Raw genomic sequence first — 9677 nt, 5'->3', positions numbered from 1 at the left:
CTGCTGCTTTTGTCAGCAGTCACATCATCAGTAAATTCAAGAGAACCAGACAGCCATACGTGCTTAGGATCATAAGCAGTTATTTTCCTTCTCTTCCTCACTCTGCTACAAGTTGATCTTGATCTCATCTGTCCAAAGGATGTTGTTCTAGCACTGTGAAGGCTCTTATAAAACTCTAATCTGGCCTTCCTGTTTTTGAGGCTCACCAAAGGTTTTAATTTTGTGGTGAACTCTCTGTATTTCCTCTGGTGTAATCTTCTATTGACTGTTGACTTTGATACACATACACCTACCTCCTGGATAGTGTTCTTGATCTGGCCAACTGTTATTGGTCAACTGTAACTGTTGTCTTCACCAGGGATGTTTTCTGTGTTCTTCTGGGTCTTTTGGTATTGCTGAGCTCAATGGTGCGTTCTTTCTTTTTAGGAAAGTTCCAAACAGTTGTTTTGGCCATGCCCAATGTTTTTGCAATCTCTCTGATGGGTTTTCTTTTTTTCTTTTTTTTCATCTTAATGATGGCTTGCTTGACTGATAGTGACCGTTCTTTGGATCTCATCTTGAGAGTTGGCGGTAACATATTCCAAATGTAAATAGCACACTTGATATGAACTCAGGACTTTTTGTCTGCTTATTGTAATTGGGATAATGAGGGAATAACACACACGTCCATGGTACAGCTTAGAAGTCACTCGTCCAATTACTTTTGGACCCTTAACAAGTGGGAGGCACATATGCAAACTGTTGTAATTCCTACAACGTTCACCTGATTTGAGTTAAAGCACACCTTGCTTGTTTCATTTCAAATTAATTAGCTGTTTCTCAATTCCAAGAACACAGAGGACAGACTTGCGTTCTTGTGGAAACCGGTCTTGCCAGGTGTCCTCGGAAGAACGAACTCAGACCGCGAGGGCAGAGAACTCGTCCTTTGAGAAAAGAGATGCTGCGTTCTTCCTGATGGTCACATGACCTACACGTGTTTTAAATGGTAAATAATTTAAACATTACAGCAGTCATTCGATATATTGTTTCTCCCCTTTTCAAAATACATACCTTGCATAAAAACATAAATATACACTACACCAGGGGTTACCAACCCTGTTCCTGGAGAGCTACCTTCCTGCAGATTTCAGTTGCAACCCTGACCAAATACACCTGTTTGTAATTATCAAGTGCTGCTTTAGGTACTATTAATTGGTTCAGGTGTTGTTTGATCAGGGTTGGGACTGAATTTTGCAGGAAGGTAGCTCTCCAGGAACAGGGTTGGTGACCCCTGCACTACACAATATAAATAAAACAGATTTTAATACAAATCTTATCAAACAAACACCCTTAATATTTATTCCTTTATTAAGATATTTCATTATTAAGATTATTTCATTTGGGGAAACTCCTGAGGTAAATCAGTGATATCTCTGAGCTTTAATAAAAAATCTAAATAAAATGCTGCGCTTACCATTTCCAGTCGCAATGACTTCTGGGACTTCCAGAGTGAGTTCGGTGCTCAAGTCTGCATCGGTGCATCCTCGATATCAAGATCACATACAGGAAGTTTCACGCGTCCTCCATACTTGCGGTCATGAGTATTTGAAATAAACTCAGGCAGCTATTGATGACGTTACACGAGGACACAAGACCGCTGAAGAACGCATATTGAGAAACAGCCATAGTGTTGGTATATAGACAAAAATGTTAGAATTGTATCAATGTCCAAATAATTATGACCCTAACCGTACATGACCTTTTAAAATAAAATAAAAAACAATTTAAAATAAAATGTAGCTGACCAAATTAATCACTCATGACAGTGTGTACATTTTCAAGTTAGACTATGTATTGCTTATGAGCTGAGCTGATTTGATGTAAAATGTTACATTACAAATAGCCATTACTAAGAACACATATTATTTCTTAAAATAAGTATAAGGAAGAGTTGTAGTATACACAAGTTGTAAAGTATGCAAACTTAATTATGAATGAATCTGGGTGCCAACTTGTGGTCTCTATCTCTGTTTCAACCATTACTGATGCTGAAGATTTTCTTTTATTTTTTTTATAGCAGTCTAATAAAAAGCTAAAACACGTTATCTGATAGTTGACTGGAGAAGACTGTGGAAAGTACAATATTTTTGTCTTTTTTTTGTCTTTTCTGGCCTTGGTCTCTGTAGGATGTCTGGCAAACATCTTGCATTCACATAAGACAATTGTTTGTTAGTTTTGTCAGCAGGCCTTTTGAGCTTTAAATAGACAGTGACCACCATAAACATAGACCTGTGTGAAATGCATGTTCCCTTCACAGGTAACTAAATTAGAAACATGCAAAATCAGTGACTTTTATTAATTATAATTTAAAAAAAGTACATTCAAATTTAATATATACACAGTCTTAGAATAAAAGGTGGCATGGTGGCTCAGTGGATAACAGTCCAGTGTCGCCTCAGAGCAAGGAGGTTGCTGGATTGACTGACAGTTGGGCCAGGAGGCATTTCTGTGTGGAAATTGCATGTTCTCTTCGTGTTTGCCTGGGTTTCCCCATAGACCAAAGACATGCTGTATACGTGAATTGGGTAAACTAAACTGGCTGTAGTGAATAAATGTATATGTGAATGAGAGAGTAAATGGGTCTTTTCCCAGTGCTGGGTTGTGGCGGGAAGAGTATACACCTCATAAAACATATTGCAGAGTAATTGGCAGTTCATTCCACTGCAGTGACACCTGTTAAATCGGGGACTGAGCCGAAGTATAGTGAATCTTAGAATGAACTGTAAGAGTGTACCTGTTTTATAGTGGATGTACTTGTTCCTTCAGTTAAAAACACTCCTGGGCCTGATTGGTTTATTTCCTCTGTGTGAAACAATACGCATCCAGTATTTATAAGCTAAGAAGAAAGTTTAATCTTTTCAGCATTAATATCACAATTCTCTGTCGGGCAAAAAAACAGATTGACAATAACTTAGAACTGACTTTTATTTCAGTCTAATAAAATTTTTTTTTTACATAAAAATCCCCAAATCAAACCAAACAATAAAATCAATTATTGATACACTCATTTTTTTTTATCTATTGACAGTGTAAAAAGTAACAATAACAAAATGTATAATAATTAAAAACACTTTTTCAAGATTCCTTGTTTAACAACATGGTTACTAAAATCAAATTAAAAAAAGACTAAAATCAAAGAATTGTTTTAGATATTCTCATGTTAAGCAAGCTAAATAACTCCATGAATGATACATTTTGGCAATATTACTATATCATTTGAAAAAATAAAATAAATCTAAAAACTAGATAAAAAAAAAACAATTAACAATTCAACCTAAATAGCTGCAAAATATCTTAAAAAGTCTGAAGATATTCCGGAATTAATTTCCATTAAACACACTAGCAATAGTGATGTCTGCATTTGAATTATTTACATGTGAATGTAGCAATGTAACACCCACCCAAGTATATATACTGCAAGTATTTACAAGACACATCTTTCAATTCATTAGCCAATTACTCAGAAAAACAACAGACCTTAGTGTTGTGTCATGTGTGCTTCTTGTTCTGTTACATTTTTTAAGTTCACAAGTAAATCATTTGCAACTCACTGTTTCTAATAACAGCGTTTCAAAAGGTTACTGGTGTATTTTTTTACACTGTACACACACACATACTGGGGTTGGACAATGAAACTGAAAAACTAGCCAATTTAGTTATGGTGGCCAATCTTTATTGACTACACATTCCACTAATACGAGCATAGTGTGGAAGTAGCAATGGCAAAGTTTTACTTAAAATATTGCAATGCAGACAATGTTATGGGTGACATATCAGAGTTCATAAGAGGACAAATTTGTGCACATCTCACTGGTTTATCTGTGACCAAGACAACAAGTCTTTATGACGTATCAAGAGCCACAGTATATAGGGGAATGTCAGCATGCCACTGAGAAGGAAGAACCCCATCCTTCAGAAGTAACTCCGAATGTAAGATAAAGCTGTATGAAAGGCATGTCTGGGTTCTAACCCAGATTGTATCTGAAAAACATAAAATTACAGGTGCCCAACTCACTGCAGAATTAAATGTTTACTTCAACTCTCCTGTGTCTTCTAAAACTGGTCGTTGGGAGCTCCACAAGGTCATTATACATGGCCGGGCTCCTATGACCAATCCTTTGGTCACTTGTGCTAATGCCAAACATTGCTTTTAATAGTGCCATCAGCAAAAATCTTGGGCTGTGGACAATGCGAAACATGTATTGTTCTCTGACGAGTCCACCTGTCTTTCTCACATCCCGGAGTTAAGGTGTGAAGCCCCAAAGAAGTGTACCACACGGACTGTTGCAAACCCAGAGTAAAGCATGGTGGTGGATCAATGATGGTTTGGGCTGAAATATCATGGCATTTTCTAGGCCCAATAGTTGTGCAAGATGGGCACATCACTGCCAAGGATTACCAAACCATTCTGAAGGACCATGTGCAACCAAAGGTTCAAACACTGTATCCTGAAGGCGGTGCCATATATTACGATGATAATGCACCAATACACACAGCAAGACGGGTGACAGAGTGCTTGGATGAAAATGAACATGAACATCTCCCATGGCCTGCACAGACACGAGACCTAGACATTACTGAACCACTTTGGAGTGTTTTGGAGGAGCAAGTTAGGAAAGATTTTACTCTACCAGCATCACGCCACTATTCTGCAAAAATAAATAAATAAAAATGCTCACTCTGGCCACTGTGCAAGACCTGTTTATGTCATGTCCAAGTCTAATTGATGTTGTATTGGCCACAAAATGAAACCGTACACCATAGTAATGAACTATTGTGGTTTAAAACTAGGGTTTTCAGATTCATTGTTCAACCCCTGTGTGTGCATTATATATATATATATATATATATATATATATATATATATATATATATATATATATATATATATATATATATATATATATATATATATATATATATATATATATAAATAAAGGAATTTAACAGCATAAAAAGTCAACGGCAGCATTCCCAGCAACCAGTACTTTCAAATGATCTTAATGAAGGATGTGTTAATGATAATTTAGATTTTGGTTAATTTATCCCATTAAGTCATTATTTATTTGAAAGGTTCTAGATTGCCTGTTAGGGCAGAGTCCATGAGATCATCATCCTCTGTATGCATGTACACAGGACTTGGTCGTGATGAACGCTCAGAGCTAAGCAATGACACTGATGTTTCTGAAGATATAGGAGATCTAGACCAATTATCTGTCTTTACTGTGTGTGAGGGCCCACAAGACATTGACTTCTTCTTTTCTTTTTCCTTATCTCTCTCCTTATCTCTTTCACGATCTTTCTGCTTCTTTTTCTCTTTTTTATGCTTTTTGTGTTTTTCACTCTGGCTAATAGATATGGAGCTCATGTAGTCTTGAATTGGTTGGTGTAATCTCATAGTTTGGTCATCATCAGAGCTAGGACTATTCTGATGTGACTTTTCAGCAACTGAACTGCTACCTGACTCACTCTCACTGTCTGGATTCATAGGTGTACACCCAGGAGAACGGCTGTGGCTTGGGGAGCTGCGGTCATGTTTTGGTGTAGAACCACTAAATAGAGGTGATGCTTTGTGGCCTGAGTGTTGGGAACGAATGCCACCATCACCAGAACCTTCCCCAGGTTTCTGAAGTGTTACTTTAGATTTAATGCTTGGAGAGCCTCCTTCTGGCTTGCTGATAATAATCTTTGCCACACCAGTACCAGTCATTGTGTTACTTTTGGCATCAATCATCTTTTTGTCACTTGAATTCCCCCCTGATCCAGACATCTTGGATTTCCCATCTTTGTCTATCTTGTCTCGTTTGCTCAAAAACTCACCTCCTTGGGAGGACATAGAATGCTTTGAGGATGTAGGAACAGTATTTTGCTGCCCTACTCCACTTGAACCACCACAACTTTCAATTTCCTCCCCACCATTACCCCCACTTCCCACACTCTTGAGTTTGTCTATGACAGCTGTAAGAGATGGCTTTTTGTTTCGGCTTGGGGACTTACCCTTTGCATTTGGGTTGTTTCCACAGCCACCACCACCCCCTCCACCACTGCAATTTCCACCACTGCTTCCATATTGTGACTGACCATTTGAAGAAAAGGGCATAGAGCCAGATGACGAGGAGCCAGTGGAGGAAGCACAGGATGTAGAAGCGCTGTTGGATGAACTGCTGCTTAATGATTTTGATCCAACTCCACCACCCGAAGAGCACTTATTGCCCCCTGATCCACTGCCTGAGCCAATAGGGGATTTAGCCTTAGAAGAGGGTGGGGTCCCAGGTACTTGGCCTTGTTTCATGGGAGATGACAGCTTGTCAGAACCTCCAGAACGAGAGTGCGAGGGTGATATGTTGGGCTTGATGTTGGGGTTCATGAGTGAGCCAGGGGGCTTACCACCTTGAGGTTTGTTTTTAATTCCACTTCCTGATCCACTGCTGCCACCACCTCCCGAGCTTGACAAACCATGCTTCGTAATAGGAGAAGAAGATGGCTTGCCTGTGCCCATGCCCATGGAAGACACTTTAGATTGAGAAGGTATACCACTTCCAGTACCAGCAGCACTTGATTGTTTTGCAATATTGCCCTGCCCAACAGAACTTTCAAGTTTACTACTTTTTATCTTCCCAGATGAAGAGGAATGATGGCTTTTGCTATTGCTTGTGCCAATTGTATTACCAGTACCACCACTTGTTGAGCTACTAGATGTGTAACCTCCATGAGATGATGTTTTTCCTCCTGTTAAAGCTCTGGGTATTTGTATAGTGATTTTAGGGATTGGTGGAGTAGCACCTCCTGGTGGGGTCTGAGACCTACCTACACTCCCAGGGGACTTAGATCCACCAGTACTTACTAAACCTACAGAAGTGGCACTTCCACAAGGTGGAGTGTAAGGTCGACCCCCTGCACTATGTGAAGGTGACTTAGCATCTGGCTCCAGCTTCTTGCGTTTAGCTGGTTTGTCTTTTGATTTTCCCTCACTTGAAGGAGTACGACTGCGCTTTACCTGCTTCATTTCAGATGAGCATGCACTAACCATTCCTTGTCCAGAACTGCCTCCAACATGATCTTCTTTTGTCCTCATCTGCTGCTGCTTAGCCTTTGCATCTACATTTTTAAAATCATTACCTGCAACAACAATTCCAATAAGTGGACTTTGACCTCCACCAGTATGAGCATGGTGCGAGTCTGCAATATCTGATGCTGGAGCCATTAATGGTTTTCCTCCCCCACCGTTTCCACCAAAAATACCAATTTCAAAAGGGTCTTTTAATGAAGTCTCAGGAGTATTTTGGCCATGTGAGGCAGGATTCTGAGGTGTGCCTGTAGGAGTGTTCTGCTGACTTCCTCCACTGAAACTTTTAACCAATTCAAGATCTGGATCAGGGCTGGGAGAGCTGTCTTCAAAGTAGGTCTGTGAAAAACTTCCCTGCCCAGATAAAAGCTCTGGGTTGAAGTCTGTGTCTGGGAAGAAGTTAGTTGAGGAAGTATCACTATTGGGTGTTGTTGCAGTAGCAGCTTCTGCAATCAAATCTGCTGCATCAGTAAAGGGATTTTCATTACTATTTGTATTAAACAGGTCTGCCTCAAACACTGTACTACCCTGGCCAGAGCTGGAAGAGTCCCGGACTGGGGTTCCCAAGGAACCTCCATCTTCACTAGTCATAAGATGCTGTCCATGACCGATATTGCTTCCTTTGTTGGCTTGATCAGGAATATCAGAAAGAATGTCATTAATATCAGGTCCAATACTGTCAGAGCTGGAGAGGCGGACCATTCGAGGAATGGATCCTTGTGATTGTGACTGGACTTGTATCTGAGGCTGGACATGACATTGTGGGTGGTATTGCATTCCGGGACCTGGAGGTGGTGTTCCACACTGACTTGGAGCTGGAGTGATACTGTGTGGAGTGTCAAGTCCATCACCTGGAAGACTAACATCAAAAATCGGGTTTTGGGAGGCATCTACATCCATAGAAAAAAGCTCTCGGTGGAAATCATCTTCAGAGTGGCTTGTGAGGTGATGATGTTGTGTCATGTCTACCACTTGCTGCTGAGATTGTTTCATACTCATTCCCCCAGCTGCTCCCATTACTCCTTTATCAGAGCCCCTCAGACGCTTTTTTTTGCCCTTGGTCCCAGAGCAAGGCTGGCCTTGGTTGTCAGTCCGTGGAGACCCAGATGAGTTCTGTCTTTCTAGAGGGCTACTGCTGTACAATGCAGCAAAATCCTGTGATGGATTATCCTTCAGTAGGTTCATTAGCATAGGGTGGTTTTTGGTGTTGCTTGCTGGTGAGGTGGTTGTTGGAGGTGTTTGGTGGGGTTGAGGTTGCTGGGGAGTAGGACTGGACCCAACACTGCCTGTTATTTGCAAAAGGCTGGTTAGAATTGGATTCTGAGTGACTTTGTTAAAGTCATCTGACCCATGGCTCTGAGATTGTTGATGTTGCTGCTGCATTGCTTGCTGCTGACCTCCAACCTGTCCCATGGTATCAATGCACGAGCTTCCTTGACCAGTACGTCCCATGTTGAACATTGAGGTGATTGGACCTTGGAAAGATCCATTCCCCCCTACACACACAACACTGTTGTTTCCACTATTTAAAGGGAGACCCATTGGGTTACTTCCATCTGGCCCTGTACCCATTCCCATGTAACCTGGGCTGCCAGTTGGGGGCAAGTTCTTCTTCACCATAATTTCCACTGTTTCAGCTATAAGGGACAACGCTGGTGTGTCTGCCTGAATGGTCTCTGCCTTGCGTCGTATGGCACGCATAGTCACCGGAATAGACATGCATCTAGGAAAGGAAAATAGATGCAACACATAACTTACATGTTAACATTAAAACGGCATTATTAGGAGCATAAATTTTACAACTTTCCAGTAAGTAGGCCTTGTAGGAATATCAATGTCATAAACATACTTTATTTAAAACAATGGTTACAGTTCACAACTAATCGTTTACTAGCAATGTAGGTTGTTTCAACAAAAGTGGTGTTGTCAAAAGTATTTTTTGTTGCAATACCATTTGGGACTGAATTAATTATTTAATGATTTCCCAATAACATTTGAATGCTGTTAAGAAGCTTAAACCATTTAATAATGTTCCTGTGCTCAACACATATAGCTAATTGTCTACAATAATTGCTTCAAACTGTTAACCAATTGCTTACAAAAATGTCAGAAAAGGCATCTATGAAGAAATATATGAGCTATCAACTGATGGAAACCCAGAAATTAATGTTGGAAGGTGCTTTTAAATGCTCCTGTGTCAATGTAGCTGTGCAAGTGCTCAATAAAGAGCACACAGCTATAATTATTGTGGCAAATCATAGACATATTTATTAAAAGTGAATACAATGGCCAATCATGTTTTTTAAAAGTTCGTTCAACAGCGCATTCATAAAATGACAGTATTAAACAGTACTGCAATTAGTACTTTTAACTACTCAAAACAGTAAATAAATGTAAGTGATACTTCTCAATCTACAACATTATGTAAACAGTGTAAATGTATGATCTTTGGATAATTCGGTTTCATTCGGTGCACTGTGAAGACATTTTTGTAACACCTACTTGCAGACCAAACAATTTAAGAGCACATGCACTGCAAAAAATGCTTTTCTTAAGTAGATTTTTTTGTCTT

The 9677-nt window shown here is 39.8% G+C and overlaps 1 protein-coding gene across 3 annotated transcripts in view; it reads right to left on the bottom strand.

The window, feature by feature from the left end:
• Positions 1 to 4979: 4979 nt before the first annotated feature.
• Positions 4980 to 9677, bottom strand: part of med1 (mediator complex subunit 1) — a 700564-nt gene continuing 695866 nt past the window's right edge. For all 3 annotated transcript variants that reach the window (XM_073918314.1, XM_021480457.3, XM_021480458.3), the window contains one exon: positions 4980 to 8828. In XM_073918314.1, coding sequence (XP_073774415.1) covers positions 5102 to 8828 — 3727 coding nt within the window. In that variant the 3' untranslated portion in view covers positions 4980 to 5101. The remainder of the gene's footprint in view (positions 8829 to 9677) is intronic.

The sequence above is a fragment of the Danio rerio genome, chromosome 12, assembly GCF_049306965.1.
Source record: "Danio rerio strain Tuebingen ecotype United States chromosome 12, GRCz12tu, whole genome shotgun sequence".
Classification (NCBI taxonomy): domain Eukaryota; kingdom Metazoa; phylum Chordata; class Actinopteri; order Cypriniformes; family Danionidae; genus Danio; species Danio rerio.
This window is presented reverse-complemented; position numbering and strand designations above follow the sequence as displayed.